At 43.8% G+C, this 21,754-nt stretch overlaps 1 protein-coding gene across 5 annotated transcripts in view; it reads right to left on the reverse strand.

Moving 5' to 3' along the window:
* Positions 1-21,754, reverse strand: part of FOXN3 (forkhead box N3) — a 202,108-nt gene that overhangs the window by 107,960 nt on the left and 72,394 nt on the right. For 3 of the 5 annotated variants that reach the window (XM_030452689.1, XM_030452688.1, XM_030452685.1), the window contains exons 1-2: positions 21,416-21,593; positions 18,038-18,594 (exon numbers count right to left, since the gene is read on the reverse strand). In XM_030452689.1, the coding sequence (XP_030308549.1) occupies positions 18,038-18,580 (543 nt within the window). In that variant the 5' untranslated portion in view covers positions 18,581-18,594; positions 21,416-21,593. Of the gene's footprint in view, positions 1-18,037; positions 18,595-20,065; positions 20,349-21,415; positions 21,594-21,754 lie in introns of those variants that run through there. The other 2 variants (XM_030452687.1, XM_030452686.1) reach the window with 2 other exon arrangements.

Genomic DNA, 21,754 nt, shown 5'->3' on the forward strand with positions numbered 1-21,754 from the left:
TTTTATTTATATACAAACCACCCCATAAAGCTGTTAGGTTGCCACACTGAAATCCTGCAAGCAATTGGAGAAAGTAGTGTCATTAACTGTCCTTAACATTGCCTCTGACTCCTATATAAAGTAGCACTGTGCCAGTGCCTGCAACCTCAGACGTTCCTGCAAGCCTCCCCAGGCGAGGAGAAGTCCGGGTGATGAAAAAGACCTGCTGTGACACTGCCAGGAAGGAAAACAGGGCAGGATCAGACAGGCAACAGGGAGACTGGGCTAGGAAGGCAGGAGAGCCCAGAAGACAAGCCTGTCAGCGTGACAGACCATCACAGGACATACTTGAGAAAGGTTAGGTAGCAAGTAGCATTAACAATGCTGTTTCAGCCCATAGGATTTCTATGTATACTTAGAAAGTGTAATTATACCTATCCTATTGAAAAGACAACTGAGGAGACACAGAAATAAAAGAATAAAAAAGAAGTGCTCAAGGTCACCTATGAAGTCAAAGGCAAAGAAAAATTCCTGAGAATCCAGACCAACAGCCTATTTATTGGGATGTGCTAATTTCATACCAGGGGAGCATTCATTTAAATACCCCACTGGTGATCTGATATGCTTCATGTTATCTACATTATACAACTGGAAAAGACACAAATTGCTTTGTTACAAATACATAGTTATGTCATATACGAAAGCCTAGTGACAATTTAAAAATATAACCTTTCACCCAACAGATATTAAAAAAATTATTCAACATTTATATCTGTGCAAAAGGTTTTTGGGTCATTTTTTGCCTTTTAGTGCATTAATGATGAAATAAGACAGTGAGTGAATTTCCAGGGGAAGGGGTTAACAGCTAGTAGAGACAGGTGGGAGGGAGTAGGTTGCACTAAATCCATTATCAGTGACAAATAAAAATAAGGAAGATCTGACAAAAGCTAATGGATTTGCACCACTTCCCCTTATAAGTGTTCATTTAATGTAGGGTTTTTCCTTGCCTAGTATTTAATATTGGTTTGCATGATTAAATGAGGTGGAAAAACAAATACTTTGATAAATTATTAGAGATGCTGCCCAGATGTGGGGTTTCCAAGTGTCCCTGGGCTCTTTAGGGAAACAAAGGTGTACTCCACCCTGAAGCCCTGCCTGGAAGCCTTGAGAGCCCCATCACCTGCAGCAGGCATGCACTGAAGAAAAAACATCCCCCTGCAATAGAGACTGCACGTCTATCAGTGCATAAAATATTTCTGCCACTTATATATGCATATGCTATTTTTGTATCCCATTTCTCCACAAAGTTTAGAGGTACTTATCTTTTACTACCATTTCTCTTTTCCTCTACTCCTTCTCATGGCTCAATGAAACCCCAGAAAGCAAACACTCCCCCCATGCTGCAAACACTCTCCAAAATGAGTAAACTTTTTGACTGCATTAGAAGCCTTCACCTTACCCACACAGCACAAATAAGCACAAACTCACCAGGGCAGGGTTCAGCTTCAGGAGCCTCACAGATCAAATGTAACAAACCCAAACCTAACAGACTCAAAAACTTGGGACTGCACTGTGACTCAGTACCATTGCAAGCAGACAACACCAATCTTCCTCCCAATCTTCCTCCCAGGTACCATCACAAGGCCCTGGAGAAATGCCTCCTGAATTAGTCAGTAGGACCAATAGCTCAGCAATGAAGGCAAACCAGGGCAGGACCAGTTTAGCTCCAGGAGGAAGCTGCCTTCTTGCAGGGAGGTCAAAACCCTGTGGCTCCAGCAAGCACACTCTGTCTTAGACACCAGGCACCCTGGTGGGAATAAACCAGCAGTGCCTGTGGGAGAGTGATTCACTCACCTGGTGATATTTGGCATCTTGCTTTTATTGCGATACAAAAAAATAAAGAAATTCCACCTGAGAACCACATCATGGCCAACCAGGGAGCAGCAAACCCCCATCAGGCCTAGCTGCAGAGGAAGAACATCCCCACCTTTAGCATGAACCTCTTCCCACATCTGCTGGAGAGCCAGCCATAAAAGGCTGCCTGGGAAAGGCAGAAGCAAAGCTTGATTGCATCAAAGCCTTCTGGCACAGGGAGGCTCTGACCTCAAGACTGAAAGGGAAATACATACCCAAGCAGAGACAGAAGACAAGCTGCTAAGCTGCCTTTATGCCTGCGACCACTACCAGCTTACAGGCCACTAAAATGCATCTCCTCCCAATCCTAGCTGTAACTTTGCTCTCCTCAGGCAGCTGCCCTGCAGCCCACATGTACACAAGAGCATCAAGGTTCTTCCTGCCGCAGCTGGTGAGATGCCCCAGCCCACCAGCAGCAGGAGACACCAGCAGGAGTTCCATGGTGTTACTGCAAGTCCAACAGGAGACACCTTGACCTGTGGAGTAAAGACAGTGTGTCCCCCCATCCGGGCTGCAAAGGCAGCAAGACCAACTCCCCTTGCCCACTCTGCAGGTGTATGCACCAGCCTGCACCCAGCCCAAGGGAAAGAGCATCCTAGCAGCAAGGGTCAGGAAGGGGAAAGCAGGTGAGGAATCATATTCTGCAGAAGTATGCAGTGGCAGAGGGAGAAAGGAAGCAACATCACTGGGTCTCATCCAAGTCATCCTCAAGGTGGAATAAGTTAAAAGGAACAATATAGGAACCTCTCACTGTGGGAGCAATTAATTCTGACATGCTTACACTTCCTCCTGTTTTGACTTTAAGTGCACAGTGGAAGCACTGGCTTGTAAAAACAGTAGGAAATGAAGTTGCTTAGCTTTCAAAGTTTTACTCACAGCCAAATTCATTAAAACTGTAAGAAGAATTCCTTTATTCTTTTTATCCCCACAGCATCTCAATAATAGATTTGACAATTATAATTTATCTTTTTTTTTTTTTTTAATCCTTGGGTATTTTATACATCTATTTCTACAAGCATGGCTACACAAGTTGTAACTGGTAAAACACTAAAAGCAGAAGATGCAACAAAGCTTGGCATGAGGAACTTTTCCAACATGAGCCACTCTATCAAGCATATTTTAGAGTAGATAATTAATACCACATTTCAGCTTCCCTGAGCACCTCCACCAGTAGAACAGATTTGAATGCGTGCAGATAGTTTATTAAATATGGCAAAGCAATTATATTAAAGAAGTAAAACCAGACTTGCTGGTGTGCATGCATTTAAAACAAAAAAGTGAACATTAACTTTTCTTTTTTTTTCCAAGGAAGCTACTAAGTCCATGATCAAAACCTACAGCTTGGCAAGAATAGGATTCACAGGTTTACTCATATTATTTTGCGGGCAAACCAGTCCTGCATTAGCAGAGTATTAATCAAAGTCTAAGTACTTAAGGATCCTGTCTCAATATAGATTCTTCCTCTGCTTAAAGGCCAACTCATTTTTCCAGATGCAAAATCTCACAGTGATTTTGCTATGTTACACAAAAAGGAAAAGTGGGTTTCCTCAAATTTACAGAAGAGAATTGAAAGGCACATGATGGAGGCAGCAGCAGAGGGCCAGCCTGCAAACTCACTGAAACAAATCCAACAGAAATAGAAATCTCACTCTTCAGGGTGCTCTTTCTGGCTAAGCTGGTAGCAAACAGGATATGAGCATCAGTCACTGTGTGCAGAGAAGAGGTTATTCAGAATAGCAAGTTCAGGCACAGACCAGTTCTTTTACTGGGTAAGGAAAGAGTGGGAGGAAGGGGGGTGGGTGGAAAGAAGCTTTCAACCCACACACCACAGCCCTGCCTACTTGGGTTTTCCCCAGTCTCTTTGTAACTGAATTACCTCACAAGCAGTCATTTTAAAGTGTGATGTTCACACAGGCAGTCCCCATGAATAGGCCTGCACAGGAAGCCTGCATGGGCTTCAAGTGTGACAGGAGGAGAAGAAATGACAAGCTCCTCAGGAAACCAAGACCATGGATAACCTCAGCAGTGCCCCGAGAAGAGGGACTGGGGCACCACTCACAGAAAGAAAGGATGACTGCTTGGTTTGAACAAGAAGCAAAAGAGTCTGGAGCAGAGGAGGGGCAAAAGAGAAGACAACACTGGAACCTAGAAGCACCTGGAAATTAGAAAAGCTGTATCAACATCTACACTGGGCTAACTCACTATCTTTGTTCTCCCATTCTTTGGTGTTTACTAGCAAGCTATTACTAATTCTGATCATCATACACAAAAAGGCTGGTGATCAGTACTGCACAAGGGTGATTAGTGTTCAGTGATTAAACATCAGTGTATGAATTTTGCTGATTTAACATTCCTGAAGTAGAAGGAAATAGGGAGAAAAATTCTGAGCAGACTCTGGCAATGAAAGCTGATGTTTTCATCAGATGTTCATGTTGTGAAGAGTTCAGAAGTAACAAGGAGGAGAAGATGCATGATATGCTAAGAAGGACAGAAAACTGTTTTCCTCCAAATTATTCATGATCAAATATGATTTTGAACACATCTACTATCTGAAGGAAAAGAAAATCTCATTTAAGAATACGAAAGCAAGGCTATTTTGATGACACAGGTGTCACATAAACAGGCCTGCTGTGACCCAAGTCACTGCTCCAGGTCTCCTGTGATCTTTTTCTGTATTGCTTTCACTCAGGAAGCCTTCATATTTGACACACCAAAAATAGCAGATGGTTTACAAATTAAAATCCTTCTTAAAAAAAGGTTGCTACTTTTTTTTCTTTTCTGAAACATACTTTCAGCTTAGTGCCATGATGATTTAAAGCACTTGCTCCTGCCTCGTGTTCCTCAGAAATGTTTAAGAGTGGTTCTATTTCTAGGTGATGCAAGTAAGAAAAGAGAGAACTACATGGGGAAAAGCCCCACAAAATAGCAATCAGAAATGAATTCCTGAATGTGAAAAGCAACCAAAAATAACATATAAACTCCCTTACAGAGAAAAATATGTAGCTAGAAAATGAGGTACCAATTGCTGAAGACCCAAAAACTGGACAAAAAAGGAAGAGGCACCTTATAATTGAATCCATACGTCCTACTGATGATGAAGAACTTTGACAGCAGTGATCTTTTCTTTTAGAGCTGCATAACTCACCAAATCCTGCTAAAAAACAAAAACCAGTCCTTGAGCATGCAGGTAGTGTGAGAATCTACCATCACTCACACCACAGAAGGAAGACAGATATTCCAGCTCCAAAGCACCAGTGCCAGCCCATGGAAAAAGACTGGCATCATCCAAAGGGTCGTTCTTCTCTTCATAGTCACACCCAATGATAGCCTCTATAACCTGACTTTTTTTTTTCATAGTGTTTTTGCAATCTTGGTATTTCAGGTGTTCCTATGAGGCAGTACAAAATCTCTGCGGGGAGGGGGAGGAACCAAACTGAAATGTTTCCAGATGTCTTCAGGTCTGTAGATGGACCTGTAAAAGATCTCAAAGGCTCTAAAATGCACGTCCTCTCCCCCATTATTTTAAATAACGACACGATTTTTAAGCCAGTTGCATCACTTCTATGGCCCATATCTCTAAATAGTCCCCACACCATCCTTATCATACCCATCCAAATTATTACACACACACACACACACACACAGATAGATGCTAACATTACTTGGTTTAACATACAAGCCATACAACACAAACACAGAGAATTTATTTGGACTGTTACAGAATCAATAGCATGTCTTTGTACACTGTGTGAGAGGGCCAAGGCTACACGTGGCATGGATTGAAAAGCCATTTAAACCAGGTCGGGAAGCATTTTATTGTTTAACCTAATGTCAAACAACAGGAATCAACAGATAGTCAAAACAGGAAAAAAACCCAGCAGTTTACTGATGAAGCAAATTCTTCCTCTTATTAATGCATGTCTAAATTAAAGACTCAAAATGAAAACCCAACAAGTTTGTGAAGCCTGTTTTATATATTTCAAAGGAAATAAATCTAAGTTGATGTGGCACACAAGTGGATAATTCTACGATAATAATGACATGGACTCTTGTCCTGTCAGCTCAAGCCCAACCAAATGCATTTTTGGCATACTAGTCAGGGTGAGTGGGACTCAAGTGCTGGTGGAGGAGCAGATGGTAATTAGCAAAAGTGGTTGGATCATAAGCATGTTTACTTTGAAACTAAAATAATGCAAGCATTTTAGCTGGGGGGAGGGGGCATTCTGCTTTTTTTTTTTCAAGTCAGCAGAAAAAGAGGATGAAAAAGCAAGTTCTTTACTACAATTTCAACACAGCAGATTAAAATAAAAATCAAAGCTTTCTACATGAAAAGGTTACTTTTTTTTTCTCAAATAAGAATTCCAGAAAAGCCTGTGTCATAATGGAAAGGGTCATAATTACATTTTCACTTTTCCAAATTCAAAATACTCAGCTCTAAAAGCCAGCAGCAAATGACATCAAAGAGGACGTGCTGAGCCGAGAACAAGGAACTTCAATCCTCCAAACAAAAGCAGCATTGCCCAAAACACAGTGAAATCTTGCAGGTGTTTTAGGAAAACCTGAAATAACAAAAAATTACTCAAATTGGAGGTGGTTTACTAAAATTTAAATGCTGCTTTGTTTTGGGAAAAGCTAAAGAAGATGGTTCAGGTTAGTTAAACTCTTCATTTAGAGTGATCTGCTTAGATTAACCAGTCACTAGCTGTGGCAACAGAACATGCCTGTCCTAAGGAAATCTTGCAGATAAGTACCCCTGTAACACCATCCTGTTTTCTAGCACAGAGATGCAAGTAGATAGAAAGCTTTGTGTCACAACTCAAATTCATACCTTTTGCTCCCACTTTACCTTAAAAGTGCTTGAGTGATCTAAAAACCAGTATGACTATGTAATGCTTTTTATCTATAAATATGTTTGTATGTACATACACACAAAAATAAAATAATTTAAGCAGAAAAGGAGGTACAGTCTGAACAGTAAAATCCTATTTGTCTTGCTAGCTTGGAGCTAGCACCCTTCTGAGTCTTCTGTGCAATTTGTCTCTTTATCTGCCATACAGCCAAAAGTCTAGAAAGTATTAGACGTACCTTTAAAATTGTGGGGGGGGAAAAAATGTACTTTCTTTTACAACAGCAAGGTTTGTACATAACCCTGGGCATTGAGGGAGTAAACATTCATCTGCAGAAAGGAGGGGGAGTGAAAACCCAACTTAATTAGTGCCGTGAGGTAATTACGTAACAATAAATTCATTACATTAATTGCCAAAGCAGGACAAACCATTTCAGACTTCACTTGGCTGCTTCAAAATATATGCAACACTAAAAGCACCAGCATTTGTCTGATTCCCAGCCATACTGGCCACACCCTGACTCTCCCAACTTTGTATCTCTCCCAACTATAAAACAAAAACTTGCAATTCCTGTGCACACCATACAGCACTGCAGCTACATGGGCAAGCCAAGGTAGTGCTTGCTGTACTTCTCTACAGCTCCTTAGTCCTGAAGTACTTCAGGAAGGGTGGAATTATGTAAGAATTGTATCATTATTTCCAGTAAATTTATAAATAAATATAGTCCCTGAAGGGGATTCCCTCAGAACTAAATAATTTTTGACCCAGGAGCTCTGTACCATTTTCTCTCAAAGTCTAAGTGCAATTGTACCTCCATCTGAGCCGGCAGCATGCAGTTCTTAGAGCTGTCAAACCCTCTCCAAAAGCCTTTGAAGTGCTCCCAGGAGCAGTGAGGGCCTCTGGAAGTGCAGTGATTCTGTGTTACCTTAGAGCTGGAGAACATATCGTGCAGGCAGATACTGCGAGACAGTGGTACTGAGAAGAATCTTGCAAATACAGCTTTTCCTGCATAGCAAGGACTTCATTCCTAAAGGCAAAACTTGCAAGAACTAGTAAGTTCTCCCCAGCAACTTTATGGAAAACAGATCTAATTGCAGAACTGTTCACTTATTATGTTCTGTAACACTTAACAGCGATTTTCTCCTTCTCCCCAGTCTAAAACCAGAGCATTTCATGAACAATTTCCCTATTTTTACTGTAACACACATAACCAAAGGTGTGTTGTTCCCACTCTCCACCCTAAAGGGTGAGGAAAAAAAGATAATAATATGCAAATGAAAGTTTGAGATACAGTATCAGAGTACCTACCTTTAGTCTTGCATTAACCCCTGCAGTCCCTGAAAGTTGAACTGTAAGCATTGTTTTTTCTACTGTAAGCTCAGAAGAACATTTACAATAGCTGCTTCACCTCAGTGATTACCCTCCCACAGTAAGCAGCCATGGGATCTCATAAATACAGCTCTGGAGAAAAGCATAATTTTTCTGCTTGTAGCTTGAATCATGTGAATTCAGCATTCAATCAGATTCTCATCTATAAGATCACACCAGTAAGTTTCTGCTCCACGAACAGCCACAGACACTTTTTCATGCCATTGACACCTTCCCTTTTAGAAGCCTGTTCATTCCTCTGCTTACCAACAGTTGTCTTTCAAATAGTTACACCGGCATCTCAAAATCCTGGAAGTACACAGCTACTGGTAAATTGCCACAGTTCACTGCTGTAACAAAACACAGCAATTCAGCTTGCCACAGGTAGCGGTTTGCTATCTTAAGTCACTAAGTGAAGGCCCCAAATTGGTTTTTCTTTTCTACTGTAGCACGGAAAAATCCACTCACACAAGTTCCTCAGAGTAAGTTCTATCACAAATTCCTACTCCAGTTCCCAGGAAAAAGTTTCCATAATACCAAGAACGGAATTTGAAGAACAAAACTATTATACTGTCTCCAAAATTACTACTATGAATAAGTAAGAGCCAGAGACACAATTTATGGCCACAACTGCTACTTTGTACAATCCTCAGCCTTATTCCCTGTTGTTTACTCAAGAGTAAATCAAAAGCAGCTCCTCTAAGGTCAGGAGTCCAAACTGGTGGGAGAAGAGAAAAAAACATGTAACATTCCAGTATAAGAAGAGCCAACAGTGACCTACCAAAAAAACAGGAGGAAAAAATTTTATGCCAAAGTAGGAAGGTCACTCCACTTCTTCCTCGCTACTGTTGTTTATCTTACATGATCTCTCTATCACTGAGAACACTTACAACTACAAGAAATTCAGGACTTTGTGAAAGCCAGTCGAGTTGCCAGCAAGAGTATAAATCTTGACAGAATCCAGACTGTTATAAATAAGCTTAATGTCCAGAAAAGGTAACTAAAGTTTTACTGCCATTTCAATATTCTGCACTAAATGACCAGACACGGAAGTGATGATGAGAATGGTGTGGGTACAGTACCTCAACTACTGGGCATCTCAGCAGCTCTAGCCACTTGCTCAGTAAGATCTGAAGGCAGGCTAAGGAGAATCATAGATTTGATGGCATGGAAGAGCAAAGACATTCTGCACTCCCTTGTGTAATTAAAGGTGAGAACTGCTGTGAACTTCACACTAATTTTGCTCAAAGGGAAAATAGCTCAGGAAGCTCCCACTAAAAGCAGCATGGCTGAGGAAGGGGCTCCTTGCCCACAGGGCTGGTTAGAACAGTGAGTGTCCCAGCAGCCATCCACAGGGCCACTGTCCAACAGGAACATTTCTGCTCTTCAGAAGAGCCACCTCTGTCTCCACAATGAAAGAACATGTACAGAATTCCTCCTGCGCCTGAATTCTCCCAAACCAGAGAAAGCACACACAGGAATTATATGATGAAAACTAAGATAAAAGACTGATATAACCATTCAAGCAAACACCCAAAATCCATTTTACCTTTAAGGACAACAGAGCACAAGCATCACGCACAGGGACTTGTAAGTGCACCTGAGCAGGCCACCTGCATTTGTCTGCTGCTTGACAATTAAACACTGCCAGATAATCAACTCTGGTACCTCCTCTCCCCCCCAGTCCACCTCTAGTAGTTTCCCAGTTCTGGAGCTGAGCAAGTACCCTGCTTTTGGTCAGCTCTGAGACATTAGAGCAGTGGGGAACGGTTGGGAGACTGACACTAACTGGAAATTAGATTGGATGACACGTTAGGAAGTAAAATTAAACAGTTTTCTCCTTAAGAGCAAAATTTAAATACTGAATTTTAATAAGTCAGTTGTAACTATTGAAGAAAGCTGTCTCATTGTTCTTAAAATACTTAATAATAAACTGACTTAAACAAGAAGTACCAGAAAGCCAGCAAGGTTCACAAGTGTCTAATTAAAGCAAACTTTTTTCAATACCTTCTTTTCCTTGGAAAACAGGATACTGGTTCACAGTACCAGATTATGAATCAAAAGATAAAAGCAAATACTTAGAAACAGCAACCTTTATTATCTTAAAAAATACATATAAGCAAGCAGCACAGTCTCTCCCTACATGCTTACTGAACAAAACTTAACCCAAGAGGCAGACACACAGGTTTTTTTAAGGAAATCTGTGTTCACAAGACTAACTGCATCATTACATATTGCTGTGTTATAGCTACAGATGGTGCTTGCACCACGATCTCATCTACCAGTGGTCTGACCAGTCCTGAAATGACACACAAGTCAATTACTTCTACGCACTAAGCTACTACTGACCAACACACAAGTACCAACAAATAAATTAAAAACAGAGTCACACCAGGTCCCTCTTTCATAGAGATTCCAGCTTGTGTTGCCCTGGACCATTCATTTTCCTTAAGTAGGTTTATGATGAAGATACGGCAATTAGTTGAAAGCAACGCAGAAGCAGGTATGAGCAGCCTGGAGAATCCTTCTTAGACCCCACCAGGCCAGTTGTTGAAATGGCTTTATGAGAAATGCAGAGCTGCTTCTGGGATGAGCCAAGGTTTCAGCTGCCTGGTAAGCAAGTAAGATGCAGCTACTGCCTGAAACCAGAGCAAGGAAAAGAAGCTTCTCCTGCAACTCAAAGGCTACTTCAAGATGCCTGAAGAGTATTTTAAACTCCTCAATTATTTTCAACTGCTCAACTACTATCAAGTCTTTTAAATTCTTTTTTACAAGGTCTCCACCCTGAGAAAGAAGCCACGCAGCACAATTTACTGTGCTCTTTCAGCCAACACAAAACACTTCCCTTTTAGGAAAAGAAGAGGGAAGTATAAGGAACACATATTTTGTAATTAAAATGGATGCTCAGGTGCATGTCTTGCCTACTGCCACAAGAGTTTCATGTTGATCCCCCATGGGCCAGGGTTCATTACTGGACATAAAAAGCCCTCTTGTGTCTGTATGTTCTGCTTCCCTAAGATCAGCAAGACCTCCTGTGCTCAAACCCAAGAATAGCCCCAGGATCCATGCTTTATTTACTTAAGTTCATTAGCTCCCTAACAATTAGGAAGAACCTAGGTGGTGATGAGGACATAAAGACATCAGCAGAGAAAAGCCTGACGATTTTATGGACATCCTTTCCTCTTCTGTAGCAGCTTTTCAGAGGACCCACAGCACAGCTCCACTCAGAGCCACCTCTATTGCCAATATTAAAAACCTTTGGGTAAACAGAAGGAAGCAGACCTTGGGAAAATGAGAAAACTTACGTGTGTGTGTGTGTGTGTGTGCACATACCTGTGCAGTTTTCTCAGGACCTCACCCATGTTTATGGGCCAAATCCAGCACTAAACATGTATCTGACTGAACGCATAAGCAACCACAGTGACTTAAGCATAGCCTGTGCTCCTGAAGGTAAAAGGAGCATCCCCCACCCCTTCCATTCCCTGTCTTCTACTGCTGCTGGGTCAGCTCTGAGCTGGCTGAAAGCCTCAGGCACAGTTTCATGCCAGATTAAACAGATCTGAGCCCATGGCCTGTGCTGACACTGGTGCTCCCCTGACCACAGTGACCATGAGCTGAGCAGGAAGATGAAAGTGAATCCAACTAAAATCACCCACTGAAAAATAACCCTAACGAAAAAACCCAAAAATAGCTTTTAGCCAGCTCACTGCATGGTGACACACGTGCAGTATAAGCTTGAGGGGGACTGGCAACACAGCCCTGGATCAGTTCAATCCCCCAGCAAGGGGAACACGTGGCCAGGTTGGGCAAGGACTATGCCAAAACCCAGGCTTTGATCACTTTTAATCAGCTGTAAAACACAATAAAAAGCCTCTAACACAGGCCACTTGAAAAAACAACTAGCAAGGTTTCCTAGGGGAAAACCAAAATCACTGTCTCCATCAGAAGAAAGCTTCTCATTGTTTTTAAACTTTTCTCCTTTCATTCCAGCCATTACCCCACGCAGTCCTGCACTGACTGTCCCTGCAGTTGCAAGCCTCTGTTAGACCTTTCTTCCATCAGGAATGGCTTGCCTCCTCAGCAATCCCAGCCAGAGAGATTCCTCAGCCTCTCCATCATCTCTACTTCCTCTGTCGTGTTTTCACAACTGCTGTACTGTGCCATGTCTCGAATCAGAGAAATAAACTAAAAAGCGAATTAAAAAAAGAGGGAGAGATAAAAAACCAGCCACATCAGATCTCTGATCAGATCCATGGTTTGTCACAGAAGTGCAAAAGTTCACGTGCCAGGAAGATGCTGGAGCAAACAGCCAGGAGCAAGGGAGGTGCCAGCACAGCTGGAAAATGGGACTCATCAAGCCCACCACAGCCCAGGCCAAGGGGTGAAGAGTGGTTTGCTGCTGCTTCCCTGTCTGGGCTCCTTCAGTGCTTCGTAACACACTTCATACAGTCTCTGCTGTGGGCTAGGAGCATATACACCACCAGTTAGTCCAGTTTATTTAACTTCAGCAACCAATCCCCTCCGGTAGGTCAATAGCCTGTCAATGTGCAACTAAGACCCCAGTTACTCAGCAGGGCGCCTGCCTGCAGGCTATCTTACACAAGAGCAAGATAACATAAATACCTTAGATATAGGGTTCAGAGGACTCTCCAGATATTGCCAGCTCTTCATCATTACTTGAAAAAAGAACTGATAATGCTTTGTACAGCTCTAAACCAGTTAACATAGGCATACCCCACTGCAAAGAGTAAGCTCTGACGTAGCGTCAACCAGCTGGAAGCCAGTGAAATGGAAGTGTGTTATTTCCACACACAACTTTGGGAAATCTAATATTTAAATATTCTGTATAATTTCTTGGGCTTAGAGTTCAAAAAGGAAACTGAAAGGGTACAAGAAAAGCTCTCCAGAAATCATGCAATATATGGAAAACACGGATTATAGCATGGCTGTAGAGATTTCTATGATTAATCTGGAACAAGATGATCCTCATTTCTCAAAATACAAATTTGAGGAGAAAACTTCTAATATTAGAGCTTTTTAATTTAACAAACTAGGGCATAAGAAAATCAGTTTCCAGTTAAACTGGATGAGTTTCAGCTTAAAACCACATCTTTTCACAATTTGAGAATTTCACAGTTGGATAAGCCTATTTTGGGTTTTATTTTATTAATGGAGTCACTATCTTCTGAAATCTTTAACTTGAATGTGAGTTGTTGTTGCAGCATCTGGCTTGTGTTTGTTTGTTTATTTTTTACAATTTAGCTCCACCACATGTTATAAACACAGTGAAATTCTGATACTTGTATTATTTGGGTCAGTCTAGGCAGAAGTAAAGAGGAGTTAATTTCTACCCCCAGAGTACCAGTGAGCTTGCACAGGAGTTCTTCTCAAATACCAATGTTAAAAGAGTGAGGACAGGGTCTCTGGTCCCTTGTCTTTGTGTATATGAACATTGGATTACAAGTTCCTAAGGAAAAACAAGCAGGTTCTTTTTTCTCTCACTCCATCTCATGCTTATCCTTCTGCGGGGCTTTACCTGTCAAAAGACCAGACATTATCAAATCAGAGGAAAGATGCTGGCAGAAGAGACTCACAAAGAGTCTCCTGTGCCCAATGGGTTCCCTCACAGGTAGACCTGCCAGATGCTGTGGCAGAGAGCTTACAAGAGGCAGTGCTTTAGATGGGAACACATTGGGCTCTGCTGCCCAAGGACTACTCAGAGTCCTCAGAGCCTGCTCCAGACAGAGGAGGAGCCTGGCTGTATCTCCATGACCCAGTTATGGACCACTTACTTCTAAGAATAACTTTCACATCAAGCAAGGAGAATTTTCTTCTTATGTCCCATAAACATATCCCTTACCCTCATTACATTTTTATTAAGACGTCCCTCAGCACGAGCACCAACAACCCTTGAAGAGACTTGCATTTCTTCAGCATGCATACAGCCAGAAGCATGTGTGCATTTCCCTGTCTCACACAACACAGAGCAGACACAAAGAGAAACTCTCCTGATAGGATGCCCAAAGAAGCACAGACCAGGGAAGACAGCAGAACAGCAGCAAGGGACGCGGGATCAGAGCCCCGGCTTCTATAACCATGGGCTGTCTGCTGAGACAATAAAATTGCAGACAAGACAATGAGGTCAAACATCCTTTCCCCTCAGTTGATTAATAATGATTAAGAAAGTTTGCATTCATAAAAGATGCAGACATATTGCACGCCCTGAAAATGCAATACTACCAGCCTTTGTTCAGAGCAGGAATCCCTACACAAATTAAACAAATCTTCAACGGGCTTATAAATAGGGTTTATAGCACAATTTTTCAACATACCCTTAACTAGAGCAGCTCTAGTGGGCACAGCTATAATTACAGCAAACCTACATAATGCGTCTGAGCTAGCTTAGCCCTTTCCCTGCAAGCAGAGAAGCTGCCACATCAGTAACTCCGTTGCTAGGGCAACTGCTTACTTTCCATATCAACTGCAAACTCGTTGCTATGGAGACACATATACAAGAAAAATTCCTCTCTATAGCCAAGGACCAGATGGTAGGGAAGTCAGGGAAGTCATGGGCTAACAGGCTGTACTAAATGGGACACACACTAGAGGACATTTAGATCTGTACGTTCACAATAGGATTAATCTGAATGACTGAATTCACAGGTCCAGCAGTATAAACAAAGCCACGGAACTCCTCGTCTGCTCCCCATCATGTGATACTTCATACTCTGGCCAACTATTATTAAACTGCTGAGCTCAATGCACAGAGGTTTGTACAACCAAGGGCTCAGCATTTTCCCCTCTTCAGCGCAGCTCTCTATCTCAATCCAAGAGATCAGCCTCATGGCAAAGTTACATGAATAGTCACTCTGTCGGCTTGCCAGGTAAGCCGGATGGCACTGCAGCTGAAGTGGAATAGCAACCATGCATAAACAAATCCGAGGAGAGAAACATCTTTTCCTGGCACTCCACACCAGACTTAAAAGCACTGGGAATGGGCAAGTCAAAAACTCAAGTAATGCAGCCTGTAAGCTTTGGGGGTTTTTCCCAGATAAAAGGATCTCAAATGGAGAAATGCAAGCATGCATATGCAGTCAGAAAAAGCTGCATGCTATTAAATACATATTTAGCCACATGAATATAAATTAGTGGAACCCAAGATTGAGAAACTACTATGCAAACGAAATTTTAAAAGAATTAAGTGTTCAGAAGAACTTTTTTTAGAAAAATCATTACTCAAAGGCTACACAAACAAACACTGGAAAGCACAACTATTAGAGGAAAAGCTTCTAGCTTTTCACAATCTGTCAACACACATCAACCAACAAATGCCTGTGATTCCCAGCATCCATTAACTCCTTCTCCCTATACTGTAAACGTTTAAAAGCCTATCTTGTTAGCATTTACACCATACCATTTGCTAAATGCCTTTTTTTTCTGCATAAAAACAGTTAAGGCAGGCAGACTCCAAGCCGGCAATTTGCAGAATCTGTCTGCAAGTGGAACAAGTGGCATGAAATGGTTCCTTGTAAAGGTGAGTCCCTCCCTTCCTGCCCCAAGCCCTAGCTCAAAACCAGAGAACTCTTTAAACTGACACCCTCCTTCTGAGCAGCAGAGATGCTGGCTGCAAGGTACTCAAACTGACCCCAAGTGTGTGCATGCACACACACAAAGGTATTTTCAGAGCCAGCAGTTGAAGTTCACTGCTTTCCAAGTCCTCAATTAGCTGTCAAGCACCTGATTCAGCAGTTCTGACCAAAAGCCAATTCTGCACTCAGGACTGTCTGACACGTCCCCTTGCCAGGACACAAGAGAAATCCAGCAGGGGATTTAAGTGACCTGCCTCAGTGCATTTTGGGTTTCAGATTCTCATCTCATTCACCTTAATGCTGGCAACCTGCAGTTACTAGCATCTCCAGGAGATGGAAGAAGTTCTTTCTCATAATCTGGGATTTTCCAGGAACGAAAAAAAACCCACCTCATTTCTCACACAGGCAAGGCCTCCCGCCACACCTTGTTGTCTAGCTATGCAACCATGGCTCTAATCACAAATTCAAGGCATAGGTCACTGGTCATGCATTGTGCTCCACCACTTCCATGTGGAGAAGCAGCACGTTGTGGTGTTGTTCATATGTGCTCAGCAGACTGCCGGATATTTGACAGATAGCCATGAAGACAAGTTCCTCATAAGAAGGAAGCTGTAATCTAAACAGTCAACTTGTAAACAGAGGAAGAGGGATACAACAAAACAGAAATGGCAGTGTTAAACACATGCCTTGCCAGTTAAAGTATTTGGGGTATTTTTATTTAAGTGTATTGTGTGAAGGTTTCTTATGGTCACAAAAGTCTCATGTGGAACTTGTTATTATAGTCTCACTTCCTAAGAAGAATTTAGGACTCTGTTCTATACAAACCAGATTCAGTCCAGAAGCAGGTTTTTTAACCTGGCAAACAAGTGTTCACAGAAAATGATTTATATAAGTACATACAGCACATGATCACCAAGATATGCACAGTGGATTCTAAAGAATGACCTTTTTTTTTTTTTTTTGGGGGGGGGAAAAAAAAAAAAAAAAAAAAAAAGGGTATGAGAGTCAATCATTTAAGAAACAAAAACTCCAGAGAAAAGAAAGTGAAGTAATTTAAAATTAAAAGTTGCCAGTTCAGGGTAATGTATGACTACTCCTTTAGAGTTACTTGAGCTCCTGTTCCACAGCATTTACACTCAAATAACACCCAAAATAGGGAGAACAGCACCACCAACAGAAGTCTAGTTTCAGAGTAACCAGTTACAAAACAATCACAGTATTTACTTCACTGAAATACGAAAGTTGAGTGCATCTATTGTTTCTGCCAGAATAGCATTGACTTTCTGATCTTCAGCCAATTTCAGAAACAGGCAGCCAGTGATGTGATTTTAGCCACTGTTTATTCCACTGACCTGTAAGAAGGCTTGAGAAATTTTTCTGCAAGTTAGTATTTTTATCAGTTTACCTGTACTTTGCCAAAGATGCATTCAGACCACTGTGTCTGAAGATGGTCCCTTTCAGAAGCTGGTATCTGCTCCCAGGGAATGGGCAAGTCAAAAACTCAAGTAATGCAGCCTGTAAGCCTGCTCCCTGCTGACATGGCAGCAGGCTATGCACAGGACTGCCTGCCACCACCCCTGGGCTCGCTTCCCCATTCCCTCACACACAGCTCTGCCTGCAGACACCACTGAGGATTCAGCAATGAAACCCAGCAACAGCAACCAAGATCAGAAAGCAAAAATGTGCTCCCCAGGCTTCTGCCACTGCACCAGTCGCAGCAGCTACACAAGCCCATGGATAAAATGTCCCAAGTTCTGATGAATGGCAGCTTTCACCTTTGATGCCAGACCTGTATCCTTCCTCTCCTTAAAGTTTCTCTAAAACCTGCTTGAAGTGAAACAAAGCTTTACCACCAAAATTCGGAACTACTTCTGTTTTTTTTAAAGAAAGAAAAGTTTTTTCAGATTACAACACAAACCAGGGAAAATGTGATGGACTCTTACACAAAGCATACCCTTTCACTATACATTTGTATAAGCCAAGAACAGCAAGCAGCCTATTTATAACGTGATTACATTCATCTAGTATAGCTGGAAACCATTACCACAGCATGACAACTAAAAACAATATTTAACCACTATGCATGAACACACCAGCTGGGGGGAAAAAAAAAAACCACACACACACACACACACCGAGTACTTTCTTACAGATGTCTAGACAATGAACTTAATAAAATCAGAGTGAGCCATCCTAAAGAAATGTTTGCTTTCTGAATTTAATGAACTGTGTTACCAAGGACAGCATTGCATATTCTGCATTTCACAGTTAAGGACATGTTCTGAGATCAGCAGGTGAATGTTTTCAGAGCCAGAAAGGCTTCCATAGTTTCAAACTTACCTGACTTCTGTCTTTGTCCACTTTCTTAAAACACTTATTCAAGGACAGATTATGTCTCACAGAATTTTTCCATCCAGTGGGTGCATTTGCAAAATATGGAAAGTGTTCCAAGATCCAGTTGTATATATCCTTTACAGGCAGTCTTTTGGTTGGTGAGTCCTCGATGGCCATAAATATGAGGCAGCTAAAGGAATAAGGAGGTTTGCAGTTGGGGTTCTGCTTGGCATCATAGGGCATGTCAGAGTGGGCAGGAGACGGCGGCGTGTCATCACCTATGTCCTGAACGGGGCTAACACTCCTTAACACCGAGTCCCCAAAGCTTTTCAGCAAGTTCTTGCTCTCGTGTAACCAGTTCAAATTAGTCAGTTCTTCATCTTCCATGGCCCCTTTATCTAATCTGATGGCAGGCAAAGAGAAATCTAGGTCCTCGTCATCATGAAGTGCCTTTGATAAATCACTTTCTTGGTAACGCTGGCTCAGTCCGCTGGGAACACTAATTCCTGAGCCCTCTGGCTTCTTACTCGGAGGCATGACTGGACCCATTTAGACAGTGACTCCTGGGAGAGCAAATCCAAAGGAAGAGGAGAAAGAAACAAAGAGAAAAGTTAGCTCACAAAAAGATACTGTATAACATTTTGACAGCATTTCCTTAACCGGTCACTTGGCCTTTTGCCATCTGTATTAAAAATTAAAGACTCACATAAAAACTCATCCACAGCTGTTGAGTAAAATAATCTAAAGTCAGGACAAGGGAAGAAATTCTGGTTGATGGAATAAGACAATAATCCTGACACACCTCAGTTCTACATGTGCATGAAACTCCATACAGAAAATCCTAAAGACATGTCCCTTTAATGATGAATATGTGTATCAAATCATTGAATAGTCTGATTGCATCACTGTAATAAGCATGTAAACTGGAAAAATAAAAATTAAACAGAAGGTCTTATTGCCAATTGCTTCAGATTAAGTTCAGCAGCTTCGCTTTTGAGGACAATACAAAAGCACTATGATTAAAGTCACTTTGGCTAAAGGCTGAGGAAGATCAGCCTCCAATCTGACGGCAGTTGCAACAAAACTCAGAAATTACAGCAGAAGTTAAAAACTGGCAATAGTGGGAGAAGGAAGGAGGGAAAGTAACAGTAGTTTCGGGACCAGGGCCAAGGCACGAGGAAACAAGCTCCAGAGGAATAGAGCACTTTGAAAATGTATGTAAACAGAGAAGATTTTAACAGAAGTTGAAACATATTTCAAAGATGATAGAAAACAGCAGAAAAACTGCTGTGATGCTCAACAGTGGCCCAGGAGAGGTGGGACAAGCTGCCAAGGCTGCTACACTGACAGGCCCTGGGGGTATACCCCCAAGTGGTAATATTTGGGAGGATCAGAGCCCATCAGAAGCTGGGTGAAGCTGGGTGCCTGCTTAACACAAAAGAAGCTGACAGGAGCCTAACAATTCTACCTCAAAAGCAGAAGACAGGGTCCCTTAGCTTTTCCATACAGTAAAACTGTCAGAATTTAGGTCTGGAGTTGTGAACAGCAATGAAATAAAAACTAGAAAGAGTTAATAATGAATTTAAAATAATGAAACGCGTTGCACAGATCTTGAACAAAAGCAAATTTGTTCCCCGAATCTAAAACAAATATATATACTCGGCAGTTCCCTGAAGCCGTGCAGTCTGACAGCTGATACTCTAAAGGAAAGGAAAAATACCTACAGGTAACAACAGAACGAGCCACAATCACACAGGACAAAAAAGAGTGAGACAGCTATTCTGGAAAAGGGCTGACTATATTTTCGCTGTTATAAAAGGGCAAAAATGAAAAAGAAAAGTCCCTTATGTCTTTCTATAAACACTTAACACCAAAGCAGCCATTACCAAACAAGGAATGTATACCACTTTTATGCTCAGCTCTTTAGTACACACCATCACCCAAGAAGCTCAGCGAACATGTGTGGTTTTACACAAATACCTGGAAGAGGAAAAAATACCGGGGAAGATATAAACACCGGGAGGCCAAACTTACTTAGATCCCACTTCCTAGCTTTCAAAACAGCGTCCAGCACAGCCAGAAGGTAAACACGGGGACTGCCGGCATCCAGGGGCACCAGTATTGCCTACCTATGCCAAACACTCAACTTTGACTCCAAATGGAAGTTACATCCCATGAGCTTCTAAACAGGAAAATTATATGATGTCTGACAGTAAAGTAATTTAATTGCACTGTTGCTATGACAACACGTTGCTCTCTTTCTGTTTAATTTGCTTATTTGCCAGTATCCTCCCAAAGGGCCGTATCATACCATCCCTTTTATTCCCCTTCTCTTTCCCCCTCTCCAGGCAGCCGTCCTCACGGGTGCCAGGGGCGACCCCCGGCGACCTCGGCCCTGCGGAGCCCCCTTGGGCCGGCCACCGGCGCCTGCAGGGAGGCCCGACGGAGCCCGTCCGGAGAGCGGCTTCCAGCTGGGCCGCCGCGGGTGGCAGGGGTGCCCGGAACCGCCCTCCCGGCAGCGGAGGCCCGGCCGTGGCTGGGCTGTGCCGGGGGGGTGTGCGTGCGGGGGGAATGTTAACGCGGCCCGTGGCGGCTGCCGCGGCGCCCCGCCGCCAGACAAAGGAGCGCCGGTTACATGAGAGCTCGCAGTTGGACGAACATTTTTAATGCGCTGCCAACTGCGGGTGCTCCACCAGACATCTACAGCGCCGCCGGCCCGCGGCGGCCCCCACGCCGCCCGCCTCACCCGCAGCCCGGCGGGGCGGGATGGGGGCAGCGCCCCGGGTTGGGGTGGGGGGGGGTCACTGGGCGGCCCCCCCCGCGCAGCGCTCCCACCGTACTTGTCGCACGGAGGTGGGGAGGCGGGGGGGCCGGCGCCCATTGGCCGCCGCCTTAGCCAATCAATAGCGTTGCTAGGAGACCGGGACTGCTCCGGCGGGGCGGGCGCGGGCGGCCGGCGGCGCGCATACCTCCAATGCCGGCCAGATGTCACCGGCCCTCGCTGGCCCCGCCGCGCCGGCAAGTTCTGCCCTAAACCGCCCCTGCGCACCGAGCGGCGCCTCTTTCAGCTTTTTCTTTGATATATACGTGTGTGCGCGCCTATTCAAAAGTCCTTGCCCGAGCAGCTCCCGGAAGCCTCCGGCGGGACCACCTCGGGCCGGAGGCGGCCCCACGATGCGGCCCCACGGCGCGGCCGGCCAGGCTCGGCGGGGACGCGGCGGCGCGCACGTCGCTGCCGTGCACCAACTCCTGGCCAAGTTGTGGCGCCGGTCCGGTCCAGTCCGGGGCGAGCCGAACCGAGCTGGGCCAGGCGGGACCACATCGCCCCCCAGGCGGGCCCGCCTGCGCCTTGCGCAATTCCCGCGAACAACAACAACAACTTACCTGGCCAGGGGACGGGGTGGGGAGGGGAGGAGAGGGAGGCGGTGGTTTCACCGCGGTCCCTTCATGGCTGTGGCGCAAACTTTCATCTGACGGAGCCGGGCATCGCGCGCCTCCGCCTCAGCCTGAGCCCCAAGGGTGCCGCGGGGGTCCCGGCGCAGGGGGCACCGCCGCCAGCATTGGGCCCGGCCGCCGCCCGCCCCCAGCCCGCCCCGCGCTCCCGACGGGCAGCGGTTCGCCTCGGTGCGAGCCGAAGAGCGAGAAATTGTTTCCACTGCAAACAAAAAAGGCGACACATGACCAGGGAGGGAGGGGAGAGAGGGAAAACGTGGGCTGGGCCAG

This window comes from Calypte anna, chromosome 5A, assembly GCF_003957555.1.
Source record: "Calypte anna isolate BGI_N300 chromosome 5A, bCalAnn1_v1.p, whole genome shotgun sequence".
NCBI lineage: Eukaryota > Metazoa > Chordata > Aves > Apodiformes > Trochilidae > Calypte > Calypte anna.